We start from the raw sequence: 23,901 nt of genomic DNA, 5'->3' as shown, positions 1-23,901 counted from the left end.
CTAAACTTCAATTAAAAAAAAACAAATAAACGTAAGAAGACTGGATATTACTAGGAACTTAAGATTTAAGGGAAAAAAATACAAACAACCAATTTTAATGCAATAACAACAGAAGGATGCACAGAGTACAGTAATAACCAGAGGAGTAAAAGAGGGCAGGAAAAGGAGCTTGAGAATATTTCTAAGAAGCCATCTGAGTTGGGTTTTTTAAAAAGGTGAAAAGGAATTCGTCAAATTGGGGGATCAGGAATGGGTAAGCCTAGGGAACCTGAGAAACAAGGGAAGCGGGGTTGCAGGTGAGGGACCTTGTAAGGATAGCCCACATTAACAGCAAAAGAGTCAAGAATGTCTCGGCTCACCTTGGTACAGCATGTATGGCCCTACACAGCTGTCTCTCTTTAGCTGAGTGCTACACCAGCAGGGAGGAGATCCTGGGTCAGAATCCTGGCTCTGACAGTACCTTTCTTTGCCACCTTCAGGTTCCTACTTCGCCACCTTCAGGTTCTTACTTACCTGATCTATAAAATTGGGTCCAAGCTAAATGTCTCAAGGCTCACTTTCACCTTAAAAATGTTATAATCCAATTTTGACATTTAAATAGTGTTCTATTACTTGAAAAGCACCTTATGAGAAATACCTTTTTACCTAATTATTCTAGAAAATAAGCCTCACTATAAAATATTGTTTTATGTGTATCTTTAGCTGTTTCAAGTATGTTTTTTTATTTTTAAAAAAGTACCCCCCAAAAATAAAAGTACCTAATGTGTGACAACACGAACAATTTTCTCAGCATCTAACTGAGAAAAACAAGGATTCACAAGGCTTTGAAGATCTCACGGGGAGAAACAAACCAATTAAATGCGACTGTAATATGTTAAAAAGCATAAGCCAGAAAAGATAACTGATTTCTTTCGAATCTTACATGAATGAGGGATATTTCTTTATGTTCAGAAGTGTACTATATACAAGACCAGTGGCAATAAACAACACCTTGAAAATTCTTAACCAATCTTGAAAAAGCCAGGCATCTAGCAAAAAGAAAAATGATATACGCTGGACAAAAATGAAAAACAAACAAATCTGGAAAATATTGCTAAGAATGTCTTCCACATGTACATTTTAACTTTTATGTACTCATAAATACATATTTATACACATGAATAGATCATCTCAGCCCAACCTGTCAACCAAAAAAACCAGAGCAAAATAAAACACAACACACATACAAAAGCTAATAAGCTCTCTGATCAGAACTGGCTGAGAAATTAACTTCCCACTTCAAAGCAGAGAGTAATCATTTCACACGCAACTTCAGGGACTCTCATGTATTAGTACTTTAATCTTGATGCTAGACAATTTTTCAGAACATGTTAAGATAACTATATTCAGTACTATGGGCTATCTGAATGGTAGAAATAAAAACAGGAAAACCAACAAACACTGATTACTCGAGAGAAGAATGAGATTCTGGGAAATCAAGGAAGACATTCTGAATGATCTCAAGAAATTTCAAGTGTCACCCCTGCTTAGACTCAACAATGCTGACCCCTATGCACAGGGAGGACACCAGTATAAGTAATGACGAGCTCCTGTCTTAAGGGGCCCTGCTTATGGCGGCAATCCAGCAGCAATGTCTTATGTAAGTTACAACAAAGGCGCTCAGCCTCTGGGGAAGCTCTATCATGGATACACCAGTCCTAACAATCTTCTTCGGATGGTGCCGTCAGGTCCTAAAGGATATTTGTAACAACAAATAATCTCTTTTACATGAACAAATTACCATCTACCATCTCATAAGGTAGCTACTGACCACACCCTTTGTTTTTGGGGGGGAAAGAAAGCAAGGCATAAAATCTCCTTCACTAATTGGTATGTTACAAGTGGCAATTTGAAAAAAACAAACAAAAAAACCCCACAACTGATTTCTTTTCTGTATACTTACCAGTATATTATAATTTCAAAATTTTTAAAGTATTTTTTTTTTCCCTAAAGTTTTAGGGGGGACTTTCACTGCCAGTCATGATGGAATAAATGGCATCAGACTATTCCTCACCATACAAAAAACCTGGCCAAAATACATGAGGCAACTGTTTTTAGGCACCAGACAACAGGGAGCAGAAGACCTGAAACAGTAAATACATAAGATAAGCCCCATGGTCACACTGGCTTTCTGTATAAGCTCTCCCGACCACAGCGAGGTGAAACCCAAGGGAGAATCAAGTGAGGGTTTCTCTCAACTGAGAAAGCTGAGATCAGAGTCTAGAGCTGTTGAGGCAGCTAGAATTTATGAACAAGGTATAAGAAAGAAAGAAGCGTGGGAGTGGAGATGGCGCAGAATTTGTATAGGGGTTTTCCTATGCCTTGGCTGAGACCAGGCTGCACCTGGGCTGGGCGAGAATCCCCGAGGAATAAAAGAGAGAGGCTGCTGTAGGCCTGGGAGCTAAGTGGAAATAGCAGAGGTCATTTGTGGGTGGATTCAATAGTTCCAGCACAGGAAGACTCACTCTTCAGGCATTCAGTTAAGACTCCAAAAAGATAACACCACACCCTGAGTAGGAGTCATGCCCTAAAATAAAAAATAAAGGTGAAAAAGGCTACCTATCCTTAACAACGCAAAAAAAACAAGCCTAGCAGGATAAAGATCCTCTGGTAATTTAACTGCCTGCCAGAATAAAACTCACATCTTTTAAAAGAAGACAGCATTGTTACTCCCTACATAATAATAATAATAATTCATACTCCCTACATAATGTATCATGCACAAGCCCAACATATAATTACAACTTCCCAGACATGTGAAGAAGCAGGAAAATGTAACTCAAAATAAATGAGGTGGTGCAGACAGTGGAATTAGCAGACAAAAACTAATAAAACAGCTATAATGAATATGTTGCATTTAGCAAAAAATAAGGCATGAGTGAATAGACAAGAAATCTCAGCTGAGAAACAAACTAAAACAGAATCAAAAAAGGTAATTTTAGAGTTGAAAAGTCCAGCATCTCAAATAAAAAACTTACTAGATGGGCTTAACTGCAGATTAAATGAATACCGCAGCAAAAGGGCAAAAGACAGTAAAGATATTGATCTAAACTGAAGAAGGGGGAGAAAAGAAATTGGAAAAAAAAATAGCGCTTCAGTGCCATCTAAGGCCAATATGAAGTAGCCTAAAATGTAACTGAATTTCAAAAAGAGGAAGAGAGAAGAGGGAATGAGGGAGGGATGTTAGGGAGAGGGAAAGGGAGTGAGGTGGGGGGAGTTGGAGAGAAAGAGAGAAGAGTCCTCCCTCAATGGTGTCAACCAAAAATGTCTCCAGACATTTCCACAGGTCCCCTGGAGGACGACATTATCCCTCGTTGCAAACCACTAATCTATGTACAGACCTATTACAAATCAATAATAGGATGACAATCTCATAAAAAGAGGGCAATGATTTTAGGACACTTCTCAAAAACACAGTACAAATGGTCAATAAGGACATGAAAAGATGCTCAATATCATTAGTAGTTAGGGAAATGCAATTAAAACCAACATTAAAATCACTGCACATCCACTAGAATGGCTCAAATTAAGACTGACAATAAAAAAGTGTTGGTAAGGGTGCAGAGCAACCAGAACTCTCACACATTGCTGGCAGAAATGTAAAATGGTAAGAACCACTTGGAAGACAGTGGCGCATTTTCTCATAACATAAACCATACGCTTTTCACAGGTCCCAGAAATTCCACTCCTAGATATTTAATTTAAAAAACGTCCAAAGACGCAGATGTAGAGAATGGACTTGAGGACACGGGGAGGGGGAAGGGTAAGCTGGGATGAAGTGAGAGAGTGGCATGGACTTATATATACTACCAAATGTAAAATAGATAGCTAGTGGGAAGCAGCCGCATAGCACAGGGAGATCAGCTCGGTACTTTGTGACCACCTAGAGGGGTGGGATAGGGAGGGAGGGAGGGAGGGAGGGAGACGCAAGAGCGAAGAGGTATAGGGATATATGTATATGTATAACTGATTCACTTTGTTATAAAGCAGAAACTAACACATCATTGTAAAGCAATTATACTCCAATAAAGATGTTTAAAAAAAAAATGTCCAAAGAAAGATTGCTACCTTCATAGCAGCTTTATTCCTAATATCTCCAATCCGGAAATAAACCAAATGTCTACCAACAGATGAATGGAGAAACAAATTCTGGAATATTACTTCAATGGAATACCACTCAACAATAAAAAGGGATGAACCACTGATACACTCAACAACATGGATGAATCTCAAAAGCATTCTGTAGAATGAAAGAAGCCAGAGACAGAAGAACACACACTAACTACATAACTCCACTCATGAAATTCTAGACAAAAGAAATCTAATCTATGCTGACAAAAAGCCTAAACTGCTGTGTAAGCAATGTCCTCTATCCTGAACATATGCTTCCTTTTGGGAATCTGGAATCTTGGTACAGGCTAGGCAGAGGGTACTTAAGTGACTAGCCTCTAGTAATAACCTTGGGTACCAAGTCTCCAGTGAGCTTCTTCCCTGGCAGACATCTCACAAGTTTGTCACAATTCACTGCTGGAGGATTAAGCATGTCCTATGAGATACCACTGGAAGGGAACTCTTGAAAGCTTGTACCTGGTTTCCACTGAACTTCACCCCATGTGTCTTTTCCCTTGCCAATTTTGCTTTGCATGCTTTCACTGTAATAAACCATAGCTCTAAGTACCTCTAGGTGCTGAGTCCTCTAAGTCCTCCTAGCAAATCACTGAACCTGGGAATGATCTTGAGGACCAGACACAGATATAGAGGAATGAAGTCCAAGGACTGAGCCCTGGGGCATGCCAAGATTTTGAAATTAGGCAAATAAGGAAGAATTATCAAAAGGAACTGAGAAGAAACAAAGAGCTATAATAAAAATCAAGGGGCTTCCCTGGTGGCACAGTAGTTGAGAGTCCACCTGCCGATGCAGGGGACACAGGTTCGTGCCCCGGTCCAGGAGGACGCCACATGCCGCGGAGCGGCTGGGCCCGTGAGCCATGGCCACTGAGCCTGCACGTCCGGAGCCTGTGCTCCACAACGGGAGAGGCCACAGCAGTGAGAGGCCCGCGTAACACAAAAAAAAAAAAAAAAAAAAAAAAATAAAGACAATAAGGTGTCCTAGAAGCCAAAGAAAGAAAGTCTTCAAATGGAAAAGAGTAATCAACTATATCAAATATTATCAAATGACAGTTCTAACCAGATGAAGACTATAAATTGATCCTAGGATATAGCAGAGTACAGATCATGGGTCACACTAACAAGAACAGTTTTATAGAGTGGTTGGGGGCATAATTAGAGCAACTTCTAAAGAGAAGAGGAGGATATAGAAACAAGATCAGATAACTACTCTCTCTTGCTTTAAGAGGAACAGAAAAATGAAGTAAAAACTGGAAGAGAACATAGGGTAGTTTTTGCTGTTGATTTTAAGGCAGAATTAAAGCACAGCTGTATGATGATGGAAATGATCCAACAGAGTGGAATAACTTCTAGAGCAATGTCTCCAGTAGGTAGAAGGAAATAGGACATAGTACACAGCTGGATATAAGGAGCTGGCCTTAGGTAAGATCAGAGACAATTTAATCACAGTAATAAATGTGATAATAGATTATATGAGCACAGATACACGTAGATGGGCAGATATGATTGAAGGAATTTAGGAAAAGTCTCTCCTGGTTTTCTCTATTCTCTCAATGAGAATGACAAGATGTTGGAAGTTTAAGGAAAAAGAAAAAGGTATGAAACAGTCATCTAGGAGAGTGGCAGAACTGACAGGGGTAATGTAGTAGGATTTCTGGGTAGCCTTTAAAGGCCCACTTGAGAGTAGAGGCCACGGACTGAGAATATTGTTTTGTGTGCATATGCATTTCTTTTTCCTCACCGCCTTTAATATTCAGGGGGAAAGGTCGATTTGGCCAGGGATGTGGTTTCTCCAGGTAGGTAAGGCAAAGGGAAAGATACAAGAAAACTGAGGCTCTATGCTAGAGTGATTATAATGATGGAATCCAAGCCTATAAAAAGGGAAGTAGTGAGTGAAGATCCCAGTGGAGTTAAAGAATTTTTGAGTTGGAAAATCAGAGTTAGTAATTTCAAAGGCATGAAGGATAGTAACCTAGAGGGCAGCTGAGGACTACATCAAGCGTAAATGCAGATGGTATGAGATTCGAAATGTGGGCAGGCGCGGGGACTGGGGGAGTAGCTGGGAGAGAAGGGAAGGAAAATGGCCTAGAACAATGATTCTCTTTAAGTATAATCTAGGAATCCTTGGTCTCCGAGAACCCTCTGGAAGTCTGAAGTCAAGACTATTTTCATGGTGATATTAAAGCACTACTTGCCTTTTTTTTAACAAATTCTCATTATCTCAAGAATGTACAGAGGAGTTTTCCAGAGGCTACATGACATGTGATGAGGTCACCATTTAGACAATGGCATCTGCATATGTGTTCTTATATTCTCTAGAATGGTTTATGATGGTAGACTGGGGTATAACTAAGTTTCCCAAGACTAACTTAGTCTCGCCTAAATACTTCCACTATGCTTTTATTAGTCATCTTCAGTTACATCTGCTATAATTATTTTAAAATACAAGTTTTCCTTGTGCCTACAAAGAAACACAAGAAGTACACTTTGTTGTTTTGCAATATTAGTTTTTAAAATGTTCTGAAAACCTTTCTTAATTTTTAAATTTTACCTAAAACTGTTTAAAATATTTTATTCTAAAATAAATTATTTTTAATGTATTTTTCTTATACTTAACTTGCCTTTCAATCCATAGCTGCACCATCTAAATCTAACAGTGCTGGCAAAGATACATATGACATAGTACAGTTCTTTGATTCAAGGAAAGGAGGACTCTAAAACAAACTGAGCAAAACTGTATATAAAAATTTTAAATAACAAAAGTAATCTTTCCTTCAACTATATAGATATTAATAACTTGCCTTATTGTGCCTATGCAACAGAACAATTTTGAACAGTATTATAAAGCCAGCTGTGGGTTCCTTGAGACCAAATACTCAGAGTTTAAAGAAATATTTTAAATGAAGATGGAAAAAGTGTTTTAAAAGCCACAAATTGTTACAGATTTTCAAACTAGATATGAAAAAGCCACTGAATCATCCTACAGGGTAAGTTATGGCATTGCACTGGCTAGAGGAGGGCACACAATCACTGGGAGACTAAGAAAGCTAGGACAGATGGCGATGGTGAAAGCCTGCCAGATGAAATGTCAGTAAAAGAAACCACAACACTGGCACTTTTCAATGACACAGTAAGTCCTCGAATTAAAGACTGGTGCAGACAGTAGGCTGTCTGCAAAACTGCATTTTTGTCTTACAAAAACGAATACACAGATGTGGCTGGACCTGGTGTTTTGTTTCTGTGCATCCAGTATCAGTACCAGCCAGTCATCAGAGATCTTCTACCTGAGTATCGGCCACAAACACACATGGTGTTGAAATATTCAGAGTGTTGAAAACGTATGACTATCACACTTTATCCTAGAACATTCCTGTTGATCTTTGCACTAATGGTGCAAAGCAATGTTGGGTAAAAAGAGCGAGCACCTTAGCATGAATCAAAGCAGTGGCAGTAAACTGTACTGGTAGTGATTCAATTCCTCTCTGCCGCACACTTTCAATGGAAGAAAACAAGGCCAGCTGAACTTAAGAATTTCCTGGATGAAGCAATCTGTGTAAGAGTATGTACTGACTAAGTCTCAATTTTGAGTGTGTGTCTTCTGAATATTCCGTGTGACTAAGTACCATGACTGTGTCGAGGAGAAGCATCTTCCCAATTGCTGGAGCTGAGAGGAAACCAGCTGCTCTTCTCTTAGCGTACCATTTTCATGTGAAAGCATGACTAACAAACTATGGTAATTCAGATTTGGTTATTTGGTAAACTTTCCTAAAAAGGGAGAAAAGTGGACCTGTTACTTTAATGATACAAACTCAGTGTTTCAAGTGAATATCAGAATTCTGGAAAGCGTTTATCTGCCACAGCGAGCATGACAACTTCCTAACACAACAGAGTTCAGAGGTGTGATCAGTGGTTATAGTAAAAAAATGTGATTTTTTTTTGTTTGTTTGTTTTTACTCTATTGTACAATGAAAGGTATCAACACTTGGAAGATTTACATGACTCAGAATAAACCAACACTTTCCAAATGACCAATGCATCATGTTATAAAATTATGTAAGGACAAAAGATCCATTCAAAGTACAAAACAGATTGATGGATTTTAATTTAACAGAGTATGATCTGTATGAACAGAGTTCATCGATATCATTTCAAAATTTGGGGACAGAAGCAAACACTATCCACAATTATCTGAAAAGACTATATAAAAATATGTTTTTTTTCAACTGTGTATCTGTGTGAAGCCAAATTCTCTTCATGTAGTTCAACCAGAGTAACAAAACGTAGCAGACTGAAAGCAGAAATAAGTATCAGAATTCAATAAAACATTAAAGAGGTTTACAAAATTGTAAACCATTGCCACTCTTCCCACAAAAGTTTTTGGAAATATAGTTATTCTTCATTAAAAATGTTATTCGGGGGCTTCCCTGGTGGCGCAGTGGTTGAGAGTCCACCTGCCGATGCAGGGGACACGGGTTCGTGCCCCAGTCCGGGAGGATCCCACATGCCGCGGAGCGGCTGGGCCCGTGAGCCATGGCCACTGAGCCTGCGCATCCAGAACCTGTGCTCCGCAACAGGATAGGCCACAACAGTGAGAGGCCCGCGTACCGCAAAAAAAAAAAGTGTCATTCATGTTACCATGCAATGGGCTTATTTATGTTATATTTTTAATTAATAAGCAGTTATTAAAATTTCAGTTTTAATTCCTATTATGGTAAATATCATTAGATAAAACCTATACAAACAAAAACTCTTAATGGTCCTGAACTAGAATGTCAAGTGAAATTTAGAAGAGATTTAAAAGCTTGAGAAAGTTATTCACCCAATCTTCAGGCCCAGTGGTATGAAAGAGGTGGAGAGAAAGCAGCCACCACTAAACAGGATTCAGGAAAAGCACATCCTTATAGAGCAGTCAGGTTTCAGTTTTCTTCCCTCCTTACCAGATCATTCCTCTCACATTGAGCAGCCCTGTATATTACTGGACCCTGAAAATAAGATGCAGCAGCTCTAGCTAACTAATATCTAGTCCAATAACCAGTTCTAATATTTATGGGCAATCCCTCTTAAACTTCAGAATATTACGTGTCACAGCGTACACAAGATTTTTCCTACCAATTTCACTTCCACTTCCTCCATCTTGGACACTCCATAAGATGATGCTACTCTCTGAGGCAACGGCGACCATTTTGTCTTTGTCTCCATGTGGACCTCCAACCACTTTTGCATTTAGAGCGACTCGTTCAATAGTCCAATCCAAATATGGGCTTGTAAACACTTGTTGCCATCCTGAAGATTCTTTGATTCTGTTAAACAAGAACAGACACATAAGTGAGACTCAGCAGCACTTAAGCAAAAAAACACAAATCAATGTCCCAAAATAACTTGAGTCACAGCTATTTATCTACCTTTATATTTATTAAATATAAAATTTTGTCGATCTATATCCTCTACAAAGCCAGATTACTCCTGAGGTACCTTATATTTACATACATAGAACATATAAACCACTTAAAAGGAGCCTAGAGTTCTATACTTCTCCAAAGAATAATTTAGCCAAGTCCTTCAAATTGTAAAATCTTTAGTAATTTTAAGAAAAAAAAGGTAGTACCTTTCACTTTTCTACACAAAAATTTGGTACTGTGATTATCTATGGATAGAAATAGTCAACAAAAATCAGAGTTTCAGGCTAATTATTATTCCTTTCAGTTACTGATCAGTTATTGTTACTCTTATTAACTGAAACTCAACCAATCGTTTTTTTTTGAAACTTCAGATGACAGTCTATTCATGGAAACTAAGATAATGGAGTGATCTGGTATACGATGTAGACTCCAACACCTTGGCACAATCAAGTGAATAAAATGTGGGGCTTTGGAAACCATTCTCTGAGGACTGGATTTTAAAGGTTTTATTCTAAATGAAAAAAGTCTCATGAGCCTATTCATTCCCCATATGTAAAGACTTATTATCATGATGCAGATTTGCAGTTGACTGAATAAAAATGCTTTAATATTTAACTTCTGATAAACACACCTGTAAATTTTTAATAATTTTTTCTGTTCTAACTGAATTTAAGTCTTTCAGACATGTATTCTCTGTGATTATACAGTAAGTCTTCATACACTTAAAACCTACAGTTAAGCAATCATGACAATAAATGACCTGAACTTTAACTATGGAGTATCTAGTTTTTTAAGTTATACCAAACAAGTGATACAAACAAAATTGTAAAGATTCTCTTTGCCTTACCTAAAGAGAACAAATAAATGTGAAGAAAATAAGTGCTCCTTTATATACTACATGACATATTCACCACAAAAATCAAACTTTAGTATTCATAAATGATGATCACCTAACCTAAAATCACTTTAGCTTCATTTTTGTTTAAAAATGCACAATAAATACAACTATAATTCACAAAAATATGCAATTCAACCTTCTTATTAATTTCAAGAACTAATGATTTGCTTAAACTTAAAAGCAATACACAGAAATATGTATTATTTTTTCCTAGGCAATGGATGGTCTGTAATTACCCACTTCAGCCACCAGATGGGATTCATGTGTTGAAACACACAAATGGAAATAATTATCTAATAAACTCTAAATACTGACAAACATTGAGAAATGAAATAGAGATGGCTCTTAGGAACTGTCAGACTGGACAAGCAAGAATTGCCAGCACTTCAAGAATAATGATAATATGCTGCTATGTGGATGCAGACATATACTAGGCTCATACACTGTTCAAGAAAGAGATGCTGTATCTATTTAATGAGGTGAATGATGTAATCTTGTGATCATTAATTGAGGAATATAAATAATAAAGCTAAATACGATCTAATCTTTTTAAAAATAATAAAACTAAATACGATCTAATCTTTTTAAAAATACTATCTAATCTTTTACAAAGAGTGTACTTCTAAATAATTTTTCTCTAGAAAAATTAGGGGATTATAAAATAAAGAGATGCCAAAAAAGAGTAAAACAATCAGGACAACATATTTGAGAGGGATTATAACAATTACATAATTTAACTCAATAAGATATGTGAATTTACTTCTATTTTTAAGTTAAAATTAAGTACAAAGAAAAAGCAATATTTGCTCTATAATTTTCCATACATGTAATACAAAATTTCACGTAAGTAAAACAAGACAGAACAAGCTCAATTGATATTATAGCACTCCATCTCCTTACTGCTGCCTAGTAAACCAGTGCTCTGAAGTCGGAAAAGCTATGCAAAGAATATGGTTATCTTCCACATTACAATCTCAAAGAAAGAGAGTGGAGGGGACATGCCTTACAAGATTTTGAAATTTACTATAAGCATGCTGAACCGCAAATTGTATGACAATAGATATATATGTCAAAGAACCTAAGTGTCTAAAATGGCAATAAGAACATACATACCAACAATTACCTTAGATGTAAATGGATTAAATGCTCCAAACAAAAACACAGACTGGCTGAATGGATACAAAACAAGACCCATATATATCCTGTCAACAAGAGACCCACTTCAGATCTAGGAACACATTCAGACTGAAACTGAGGGGATAAAAAAGGTATTCCATGCAAATGGACATCAAAAGAAACCTGGAGTAGTAATACTAGTATCACACAAAATAGACTTTAAAATGAAGACTGTTACAAGAGTTAAAGAAGGACACTGCAAAATGATCAAGGGATCAATCCAAGAAGATATAACAATTGTAAATACATATGCACACAACATAGGAGTACCTCAATATATAAGGCAGATGTTAACACCATGAAAGGAGAAATTGACAGTAACATAATAATAGTGGGGACTTTAACACCCCACTTACATCAACGGACAGATCATCCAGACAGAAAATAAATAAGGAAACACAGGCCTTAAATGACACATTAGAACACATGGACTTAATTGATATTTATGGAACATGCCATCCGAAAGCAGCAGAATACACATTCTTCTCAAGTACACATGGAACATTCTCCAGGACAGATCACATGCTTGGTGACAAAGCAAGCCTCAGTAAATTTAAGAAAACTGAAATCATATCAAGTATCTTTTTCTGACCACGCTATAAGGTTAGAAATCAATTAACAAAGAACAAAACTGTAAAAAAACCCGCAAACATGTGGAGGCTAAACAATATGCTACTAAACAACCAATGGATCACTGGAGATATCAAGGAGGAAATCAAAAAAATACCTAGAGACAAATGACAATGAAAAGATGACAATCCAAAACCGATGGGACACAGCAAAAGCAGCTCTAAGAAGGAAGTTTATAGCAATACATCTTACCTCAGGAAACAAGAAAAATCTCAAATAAATAACTTAACCTTACACCTAAAGTAGTACGAGAAAGAAGAACAAACAAAACCCAAAGTTAATAGAAGGAAAGAAATCATAAAGATCAGAGCAGAAATAAATGAAATAGAGACAAAGAAAACAACAGCAAAGATCAATGAAACTAAAAGGTAGTTCTATGAAAAGATAAACAAAACTGATAAACCTTTAGCCAGACTCATCAAGAAAAAAAAGAGGGCTCAAATCAATACAATTAGAAATGAAAAAGAAGTTACAACTTACACCACAGAAATACAAAGGATCACAAGAGACTACTACAAGCAACTATATGCCAATAAAATGGACAACCTAGAAGAAATGGACAAATTCTTAGAAAGGTACAACATACAACCTTCCAAGACTGAGCCAGGAAGAAACAAAAAATAAGAACAGACCAATCACAAATACTGAAATTGGAACTGTGATTAAAAAACTTCCAACGAAAATCCAGAACCAGACGGCTTCACAGGCGAATTCTATCAAAATTTAGAGAAGAGTTAACACCTAGCCTTCTGAAACTCCTCCAAAAAATTGCAGAGGAAGGAACACTCCCAAACTCATTCTACGAGGCCACCATCACCTTGATACCAAAACCAGACAAAGATAAAACAAATAAAGAACATTACAGGCCAGTATCACTGATGAACACAGACACAAAAATCCTCAACACAATACTAGCAAACCAAATCCAACAATACATTAAAAGGATCATACACCATAAGTTAAGTGGGATTTATCACAGGGATGCAAGGATTCTCCAATATCTGCAAATCAATCAGTATAATATACCACATTAACAAACTGAAGACTAAAAACCATATGATCACCTCAACAGATGCAGAAAAAGCTTTTGACAAAATTCAACACCCATTTATGATAAAAACTCTCCAGAAAGTGGGCACAGAGAGAACATACTTCAACATGATAAAGGCCCTATATGACAAACCCACAGTTAACATCAGTCTCAACAGTGAGAAGCTGAAAGCATTCCCTCTAAGATCAGGAACAAGACAAGGTTGTCCGCTTTCACCACTTTTATTCAACATAGTTTTGGAAGTCCTAGCCACCACAATCAGAGAAGAAAAAGAAATAAAAGGAACAGAAATTGGAAAAAAAGTAAAACTATCACTGTTTGTAGATGACACAATACTATACATAGAAAATCCTAAAGATGCTACCAGAAAGCTACTAGAGCTCATCAATGAATTCAGTAAATTAGCAGGATACAAGATTAATGCACAGAAATCTCATGCATTACTACATACTAACAACGAAAGATCAGAAAGAGAAATTAAGGAAACAATCCCATTTGTCATTGCAACAAAAGGAATAAACCTACCTAAGCAGGCAAAAGACCAGTACTCAGAAAACTATAAAACACTGATGAAAGAAATCAAAGACAATACAAACAGATGGAGAGATATACCATGTTCTTGGATTGGAAGAATCAATATTGTGAAAATGACTATACTACCCAAAGCAATCTACAGATTCAATGCAATCCCTATCAAATTACCAGACATTTTTCATAGAATTAGAATAAAAATTTTACAATTTGCATGGAAACATGAAAGATCCCAAAAAGCCAAAGCAACCCTGAGAAAGAAAAAATGGAGCTGGAGGAATCAGACTTCCTGACTTCAGACTATACTACAAAGCTGCAGTAATCAAAACCTTATGGTACTGGCACAAAAACAGAAATACACATCAATGGAACAGGATAGAAAGTCCAGAGATAAACCCATACACCTATGGTCACCTAATCTATGACAAAGGAGGCAAGAATACACAATGGAGAAAAGACAGTCTCTTCAATAAGTGGTGCTGGGAAAACTGGATAGTTACATGTAAAAGAATGAAATTAGAACATTCTCTGACACCATACACAAAAACAAACTCAAAATGGATTAAAGACCTAAATTGTAAGGCCAGATACTATAAAAGTCTTAGAAGAAAACATAGGCACAACACTCTAGATATAAATCATAGCAGTATCTTTTTGGATCCATCTCCTAGAGTAATGGAAACAAAAACAAAAATAAATGGGACCTAATTAAACTTAAAAGCTTTTGAACAGCAAAGGAAACGATAATCAAAATGAAAAGACAACCCACAGAATGGGAGAAAATATTTGCAAACAAAGTGACCGACAAGGGATTAATCTCCACAATTTACAAACAGAGCATGCAGCTCTATATAAAAAAAACAAACAACCCAATCAAAAAATCGGCAGAAGATCTAAATAGACATTTCTCCAAAGACATACAGATGGCCAAAAAGCACATGAAAAGATGTTCAACATCACTAATTATCAGAGAAATGCAAATCAAAACTACAGTGAGTTATCCCCTCACACCAATTAGAATGGCCATCATCAATAAATGCTGGAGAGGGTGTGGAGAAAAGGGAACCCTCCTACACCCCTGGTGGGAATGTAAATTGGTACAGCCACTATGGAGAACAGTATGGAGGTTCCTTAAAAAACTGAAAATAGAACTACCATATTGATTCAGCAATCCCACTCTTGGGCATATATCTGGAGAAAACCATAATTTGAAAAGATACATGCACCACAGCGTTCACTGCAGCACTATTTACAATAGCCAAGACATGGAAGCAACCTAAATGTCCACTGACAGAGGAATGGATAAAGATGTGATACTTATATACAAGGGAATATTACTCAGCCATAAAAAAGAATGAAATAATGCCATTTGTAGCAATATGGATATACCTACAAATTATTAGACTAAGTGAAGTCAGAGAAACTATCATACAATATCACCTATGTGTGGAATCTAAAAAAAAAATAGTAATAATACAAATGAACTTATTTACAAAACAGAAAGAGACTCACAAACTTTGAAAACAAACATGGTTACCAAAGTGGAAACACAGCAGGGGACGGATAAATTAGGAGTTTAGGATTAACATATACACAATACTATATATAAAATAGATAATCAACAAGGACCTACTGTAAAGCATAGGGAACTCTACTCAGTATTCTGTGATGACCTAAATGGGAAAAGAATCTGAAAAAGAATGGATATATGTATGTGTATGACTGAATCAACTCTGCTATATACCTGAAACTAACAGAACATTGTAATCAACTATATTCCAAAATAAAAAAAAAAAAAGACCTGTCTCAGTAGGTGTCTTGTACAAGCTAATTAAAATCCAAACTAGAAGAGTAATATTCACCTCCAAGTTGATGTCTGTCCTATCCATCTGAACTATGGCACTCCTCACCAAATGTGGTAAGCAGAATAATGGCTCCCCAAACATGTCCTCATCCAAACTGCTGAAGCCGGTGAATATGTTACCTTATATGGCAAAGGGGCTTCGCAGCTGTGATTAAATTAAAGAGATGGAGGGATTATCCAGTTGCAACCAATGTAATCATAAAGGTCCTTATAAGCAGAGGTAGGAGAGTGGGAGTTAGGGAAGAGATCTGAAGATGCCATGCTGCTGGTTTTAAAGACAGAAAAAGGAACTGTGATCCAAGGAACACAGACGGCCTCTAGAAGCCGGAAAGGGCAAAGAAACAGATTCTCTGCTGGAGCCTCCAAAAGGAACCCAGCCCTGCCAATACCTTGATTTTAGCCCAGCAAGATCTAGTTTGAACTCTTCTGAACTCCAGAACTGAGTGATGATAACTGTGTTGTTTTAAGAAACTAAACGTGTGGTAATTTGTTAGAACAGCAGTAAGAAACTAATACAAGTCACGTATGTTATTTTCTTTTCTTAAGTCTCTGCAGCTGAAACTTTGTTGTTCAGTTGATTTGTTTGTTAGATGTTTCCACCCCAGTCCACTCCCTTAGGAATAGAAACCATAGGTGAGGAGGGGTAGCCCTCAGACTGAGCCCACTGCCTGTCCCACCGAGTCAAAGAATTACTAATAATGTTGTCAAAATTGTTTGACGTTACTAACACCAGAGACCAGGAACACAGCATTTATTCTGATGCATTCTTAGGTATCTTCTGTGTGCCAGGGACATGGGAAGCATTGGGATGGAGAGAGGTATTAACAGCTCCTGACACCCAGATCTCAATACAATCACATGGAGCAACAAGGTAATACTGATTGTAAGATGTTTTTGAGCAATTAAAATGCAAATGGAATAGCAATGTTTGGAAGGCTGTAATTTAAAAGAAAGGCATGGTGGGCACAGTGGTGAAGAGCAGTGGCTTTAGACTCAGGATTTAGTTGAGAATCCTGTCACTTCTTTCCTCAGGATGACCTGGGGTACTTTTTTCTCCAAACTGATTTCCTCACTAGTAAAATGGGGACGATGAGATCCATGCCACAGGTTGTTGGAATAATTAAATGAGAAAATGTATACAAGCGCCTTTAGTGTAATGCCTGGCATAAAATAATACCCCAATAAATCATAACTTAAAAGTCCAATTCATTTCTCAATATTTAGAAGCCATTTTTATGGAACTAGATGGTTTCCCAACCTTTTCTCATCCGGAGCCTCTAGAGCTGAGTTATTATTTGTTTTTTAATTGGAGTAAAATTGCTTTACAATGTTGTGTTAGTTTCTGCTGTACAATGAAGTGAATCAGCTATATGTATACATATATACCCTCCCTTTTGGACCTCCCTCCCATGCCCTCCCACCCCACCCATCTAGGTCATCACAGAGCACCAAGCTGAGCACCCTGTGCTATATACAGCAGGTTCCCACTAGCTATCTATTTTACACATGGTAGTGTATTTATGTAAAACCAAATCTCCCAATTCATCCCACCCTCCCCTTCCCCCTGTGTACACATGTCCGTTCTCTACGTCTACGTCTCTATTCCTGGCCTACAAATAGGTTCATCTGTACCATTTTTCTAGATTCCACATATATGCATTAATATACAGTACTTGTTGTTCTCTTTCTGGCTTACTTCACTCTGTGTGACAGACTCTAGGTCAATTCACATCTCTACAAATGACCTAATTTCGTTCCTTTTTATGGCTGAGTAATATTCCATTGTATATATGTACCGCATCTTCTTTATCCATTCATCTGTCGATGGACATTTAGGTTGTTTCCATGTCCTGGCTATTGTAAACAGTGCTGCAATGAACATTGGGGTACATGTGTCCTTTTGAATTATGGTTTTCTCAGGGTATATGCCTAGTGTTGGGATTACTGGGTCATACGGTAGTTCTATTTTTAGTCTCTTAGGGAACCTCCATACTGTTTTCCACAGTGGCTGCATCAATTTACATTCCCACCAACAGTGTAAGAGGGTTCCCTTTTCTCCACACCCTCTCCAGCATTTACTGTTTGTAGATTTTTTGATGATGGGCATTCTGACCAGTGTGAGGGGATACCTCATAACTCTAGAGCTGAGTTATCTTATTTTGAAGAGCTCTCCCTCCTTCCCACATCTCCCCACTCCTTTCCCCACTCCCAAATCCATAATTTCTGCTCAGTGCTGAAATGATTTGTCACACCAGATTCTGTCAATTAGGGTTTCCCTTTGCCTATTTTCCTTCAAGAGATGGACCCCAGCCAGAGAGAGGGATTTGGAGGTTAGTTAGGAGACCCTCCAACTAAAAACACAACTGTGGTTTGGAGAGGGTACCATACGAAGGCAGAAATATAAGGACACAATGATTCTTTCTTCGTGGTCAAGATGGATGAGCTACGTTTATTAGAGCAATTTTGTTTGCCTATGTTGTTGTTCTTTTTTTTGTAAAAACCACACTGTATATCAGCATAAAATCCCTCACTGTTTATTTTCTACTGGACCTTTCTCAATATAACTTTCACTGTTTCTTTCCAACACCTCCCTGCCAAGTTGATTAGAAAGGCAGTTGATTCTACCTCTCAAAGGTTAAGCTGTGAAGTTAAACATATATGCAAGTCTTTCTCTTTAACACATAAAAATGCTTTATCTTGTTTCTCTTCCATCTAACCCAACACACAAAAATACTCAATCTCCTATTCTGAATTCTCAGCAGATAATGAAGGGAATAATAGGAACAAATAGGCCTATGAAACAGAATCAAGAGCCCAGAAATAAACCCAAGCATACGCAGTCATCTAGTATTTGACAAGGGAGCCAAGAATAGTGTCTGGAGAAAAGGCATTTTCTCTTCAATTAATGGTGTGAGGAAAATTGGATATTCACATGTAAAAGAATGAAATTTGACCTGTACCTTACAACACTCACAAAAATAAACTCAAAATGGATTAAAGACTTAAATCTAAGACCTAAAACCATGAAACTCCTAGAAGAAAACATAGGAAAAATGCTCCTTGGTAATAATTTTTTTTTTGAAAATGACACCTAAAGCACAAGCAACAAAATAAAAAATAAGTGGGACTACATCAAACGAAAAAAGCATCTGCACAGAAAAAGAAACTATCAACAAAGTGAAAAAATAACCTATGGAATAGGAAAAAATATTTGCAAACCATATATCTGATAAGGGGGTCAATATCCAAAAAATATAAAGAACTCATACAACTCAATAGCAAAAAACCAAATAATCCAATTAGAAAATGGTACAAAGGACTTGAATAGACATTTTTCCAAATATATACAAACGGCCAACAGGTACATGAAAAGATGCTCAGCATCACTTGTCATCAGGGAGATGCAAATTAAAACCACAGTAAGATATCACTTCACACTTGTCAGAATGGCCATCATCAAAAAGACACGAGATAACAAATGCTGGTGTGGATGGGGAGAAAAGGGAACCCTTGTGCACTGTTGGTGGGACTGTAAACTGGTACAGCCACTATGGAAAACAGTGTAGAGTTTCCTCAAAAATATTAAGTATAGCTCTACCCTATGATCCAGCAATTCCAGTTCTGGGAATATATTCAAAGGAAATGAAAACACAAGTTTGAAAAGATATTTGCACCCCCGTGTTCATAGCAGCATTGTTTACAATAACCAAGACAGGGAAACAATCTAAATGTCCATCAATGGAAAAAAAAAGTCTAAAATTAGATTCAAGTATATAAAAATAAATATAAAGCAAGATAAAGGGGGCTTTCATATTCAATGAGAAAGGATGATTTATGTAATAATCAGAACATAATTAGCCACCCACTTGGAAGAAAATAAAACAGATTGCTAAATCTAACACCATATACAAAAAGTAAATTCCACATGGATTAAAGATCTAAAGTGTAATATAACCTCCAAAAGGGAAACAATCTACACAAATACTCTTCATTAATACAAGTGACAGGTTGTAAACTGAGCAAGAAAAAAGAAATATAGAAGTAAAACCTAACAAGGTAGAAAATTAATGAATATAGGTGAAAAATATTTCACTGTGCTACTCTTTCCTTTTTTAAGGTTTTAAATTTATTGATATAAAAAGCTGTGGAAAAACAATTTATTAAAATGATTACACTTAAAATAATTTGAATATTTTCCTTTCTTCTGAAATCTTTTTATTGGCATTGTGTTGAATGATTTAACTGTACATGAGAAAATCGAATATGTCCTTAATTCTTTCCCTTTGTCACTTTGCATGGGCATATTGCTCTGAAATCAACACTCAGTGAAAGCAAAGAAAAGTCATGGTCAAAAGCAAAAACAAAGAATGGAATATGTAACAGCATCATCTCTCTTACATTAGTCACTCAATGAGTGAAATTTTGTGCAATACTATGTGTCCCTGTCTGGCAAGTCACAATCTTTAGCACTGCTGTGCAGTAACATAAATTATGCTGTTACACCTGGATAACTTGGTATAATCATTATACAACTAACTCCTTTGGAATCCCCTATCAAAAAAATGTACATAATATTTAAACAAACAAAGCAAAATCTAAAATCATTTCTCAATTTAGGTCCATAAGCTGGTAAGTTCAAAACAACACTCTTAAAAAAAAGTTCGGGCTTTCCCTGGTGGCGCAGTGGTTGAGAGTCCGCCTGCCGATGCAGGGGACACGGGATCGTGAGCCGGTGAGGGAAGATCCCACGTGCCGCAGAGTGGGCTGGGCCCATGAGCCATGGCCGCTGAGCCTGCGCGTCCGGAGCCTGTGCTCCGCAACAGGAGAGGCCGCAACGGGAGAGGCCACAACAGTGAGAGGCCTGTGTACCGCAAAAAAAAAAAAAAAAAAAAAGAAAGAAAATCCCTTTTTCAAATCAGTCTTGCTTCATATAAAATCATCCCTGAAAGAAATCATCCAAAAAATATTTTTCATACTACTCAATAAATAATATTAAAAATACATATCAATAGAACGTTCTCAAAATGAAAAGTGTGCACCAAATCTCTACTGCAATGAAAATATAAAGTGCAGATTACTGATATGAGGTCTTTTTTTTTCCTTTAACACATATGGCAAATCTCTCATAAACTGAGGGGGTTTTTTCTTTTATTCAATACATCTGGGATCCTTTAAATGTATCTGTAAACTTTAGAAGACATTTTAAATATTTTTAATCTATTGTGGCTACTTTTTCTTAACTAAATTCAATAGTGACAAAATATTTATATGTTTTTTGATATTTTGGCAATTAAATTCAATAGGATCATAGTCTAAGTTAGTATATCCTAACCATTTTTGTTCTTCTACGCCATTTCCTGTCATCAACATTCCTCATTGCATAGTGATTTTGAACTAATAATCCTACCTTTTTTCCAATTGAAAAAGAGAAATCACTGGTGTACACTTTTCCTTGTTCCCTGTTAGTTACTGAGAATGCAAGAATTAGTAAAACCAAACTACCTCTGTGTAAAGATCACACATTATAGATGTTAAACTACATCACTTCTGCCTACAACTGTCCTGCTTCACCTCGTTCCCAACCATATGGCAGTCATGACCAATGTAGGGTCCTATTCTCCCCTACCGTAGAGTACAGAAGACTCAATCATTATAGACAAAAAACACAGGGCTCACATTAACAATCCTGCCTCATCATTTAATACAATAGTTAAAAGATTCAGAAGCTGGATATACTAAGCAAGAAGATGTAACTTCAAGATATCTCAGTTATATCACAGTTCACATTGTATATGCAATATTTAAGACATACTAAGGCTATCAATAATATTTACCAAATTAGTTGTGAGAATAAAAGCAAACTAAATCTAATCAGGAGATACAGAAGTGGGCAAAATATGAAGGAAAAATATTTGATGACTAAAATAAATAGCTCTTAAATCTATAAAAATAAAATCACAATATTAAAAAATACCCCCCAAAATAAAAAGCAAACCATTATTAATTATACAATACCTGTAACACACAGCAAAATGGGCATATGCAGCTACAATCCAGTTGTGATGGCCAGCTACTATTAGTACCTTTCGTGGATCCACAGGAAATCCTGTTGATATTAGCAAAAGAAATCTTTTACGTTCTAAAGAAGGAGTTGGCAAAACTATGACTAACAGGCCAATTCCAGTCCGCTACCTCTTTTGATAAAGAAAGCTTTGCTGGAACACAGCCATTCACATCTGTGCATACATCCTCATCGCTGCTTTCATGCCACAATGAAAGCTGAGCAGTTCCAACAGAGACCCTTCAGCTCATGAAGCCCAACAGGTTCGCTGTCTGGCCCTTTCCAGAAAAAGTCTGCCAACCTCTGTTCTAAAGATTTAGAGCTAACAGAAGATCATGAACTTTCTAAATAAAAATTATGTTAAGTGAGATTCTTCAAGATATAAATGGTAGATCTAGATTAAAAAGAGATAAAGCAAAAATCACATCTTTAAAAATAATTACTCAATATCATCTAGAACTAAAAACATACGTACTTTTAAAATTTATATACTCTTTGCTTACCTAGCCTAACAGTCTCTTCCCCAGCTCCAGAGATAACAGGCTGTGTACCATTTCCTCGAGCTTCACCTTCTGTAAAATTTAGCCCATTTCTAGAATCAGCAGAGGATCTAGTAGTGTTGTTTATTTTACGACTAGGAATACCTATAAAAGGAAAGAAAAAGCTAAGTTTATTTCTAAGTTCACGTACCAAAAATTTAAAATTTCACATTATGGCTAAGAAACAAACAAATGTGAATTTCATTATAGCCAAAATTTATCTTCCAATATACCAATTTACTGCAAATAATTAACTACCATAGAAAACAAGATGAGATTTTTTTAAAAATAAAATTCATTCAACAGATTTGATACTTATGTTATATATATAAAAAGTAAGACTAAGACTTATCATATTATACTCTGTATCTACCTAGCTCTAGGTTACCAAATCAATCAATCACTAACTCATTCATTCTGTCACTAGTCTTCACATTTATGGAACAGTTACTATGCGTTAGGTACTATTTACTAATTTAAACCGCTCTACAGCTGAATTGCCTTATACTTTCAAACATCTCTTATTTGGCAGGAGAGCCTTTTTCAAAATGAAATCTTGTTCAAAAGCCTGCTACAACACAGGTGAAGACCGAACTCTTCTAACTCACTGAAGAGGGGCAGAGATGACATGCACCTCACACTCCTCTGCCTGTACACTGCTAAATCTCTAAAAACTCCTGGGGTTCCACAAAGGAGATCGACAACCAATTCTCAAACACGGGAGTCAGCAAATCTGGCCATGGTCAAGTCCAGCCTGATGGCTCTTTACGTAAATAAAGCTGTTATTAGACACAGTCTCACCCATGCATTTCTGTAGCGTTTATGGCAGAGCTGAAGAGTTGCCACAGAGACCTTTTAGCTCACAAACCCATCTGGCCCTTTACAGAAAAAGTCTGGCAAATCCCTACCCTAATACACAGTATGACTTAACTTCTGTTAATATTAAAGTTCTCACTTTTTCTAGATTTACAAAGGAAACTCAATAATCAAGAAACAGATTTTCCTACTCACACATCTGTACTTACTTAATGATAAAAAGACTTAAAAAAAAGAACTAAATAAATAAAGCAGAAGTACCTGGTGGAGGCAAGTAACCATGAAAAAGGACACTGCCACAAGATGAACGCTCCAGTTCTTCACATAAGAGAAGCCTTCTTACTAAAAACATTTCAAAGCAAACTTGTCAAGAGTACATGCAAACACAAAAATAGTACTCCACTTTTATTTTCTCTAGTTAAAGAGGATAAGGAAAGAAAAGGAAAATGTTTAAGTTAAATCAGCTGACAACACCTTTTTACTATGAAAATCCACAAAAAGCAAGCACTGAGTAGTCCATCAAAAATTAGAACCTGATATAAAACAGATTTCATTTGGGCAAGTTTAGTGCTCAAAGGGTCAAATCATAAATATAAAATACTAGAATACATACCTAATGGAGTGATTCCATAAAATTCTGCTTCATGCCTGAGAACATTAATACTCACTCCCCTACAAAGAAACCAATGAATGATGTAAGTCCTCTAACACTGGCAACTCGGATTATCATCTGAAGCAAAAAGAAAAAGTACTAGGTTCTTAATGAACA

At 36.6% G+C, this 23,901-nt stretch overlaps 1 protein-coding gene across 2 annotated transcripts in view; it reads right to left on the bottom strand.

The window, feature by feature from the left end:
• Nucleotides 1-23,901, bottom strand: part of KCTD3 (potassium channel tetramerization domain containing 3) — a 71,097-nt gene that overhangs the window by 35,808 nt on the left and 11,388 nt on the right. For both annotated transcript variants that reach the window (XM_079945126.1, XM_079945127.1), the window contains exons 5-9: nt 23,746-23,804; nt 23,394-23,474; nt 22,281-22,421; nt 21,732-21,822; nt 9,277-9,467 (exon numbers count right to left, since the gene is read on the bottom strand). In XM_079945126.1, coding sequence (XP_079801252.1) covers nt 9,277-9,467; nt 21,732-21,822; nt 22,281-22,421; nt 23,394-23,474; nt 23,746-23,804 — 563 coding nt within the window. The remainder of the gene's footprint in view (nt 1-9,276; nt 9,468-21,731; nt 21,823-22,280; nt 22,422-23,393; nt 23,475-23,745; nt 23,805-23,901) is intronic.

Source organism: Stenella coeruleoalba (genome assembly GCF_951394435.1).
Source record: "Stenella coeruleoalba genome assembly, chromosome: 1".
In the NCBI taxonomy this organism is placed as follows: Eukaryota; Metazoa; Chordata; class Mammalia; order Artiodactyla; family Delphinidae; genus Stenella; species Stenella coeruleoalba.
This window is presented reverse-complemented; position numbering and strand designations above follow the sequence as displayed.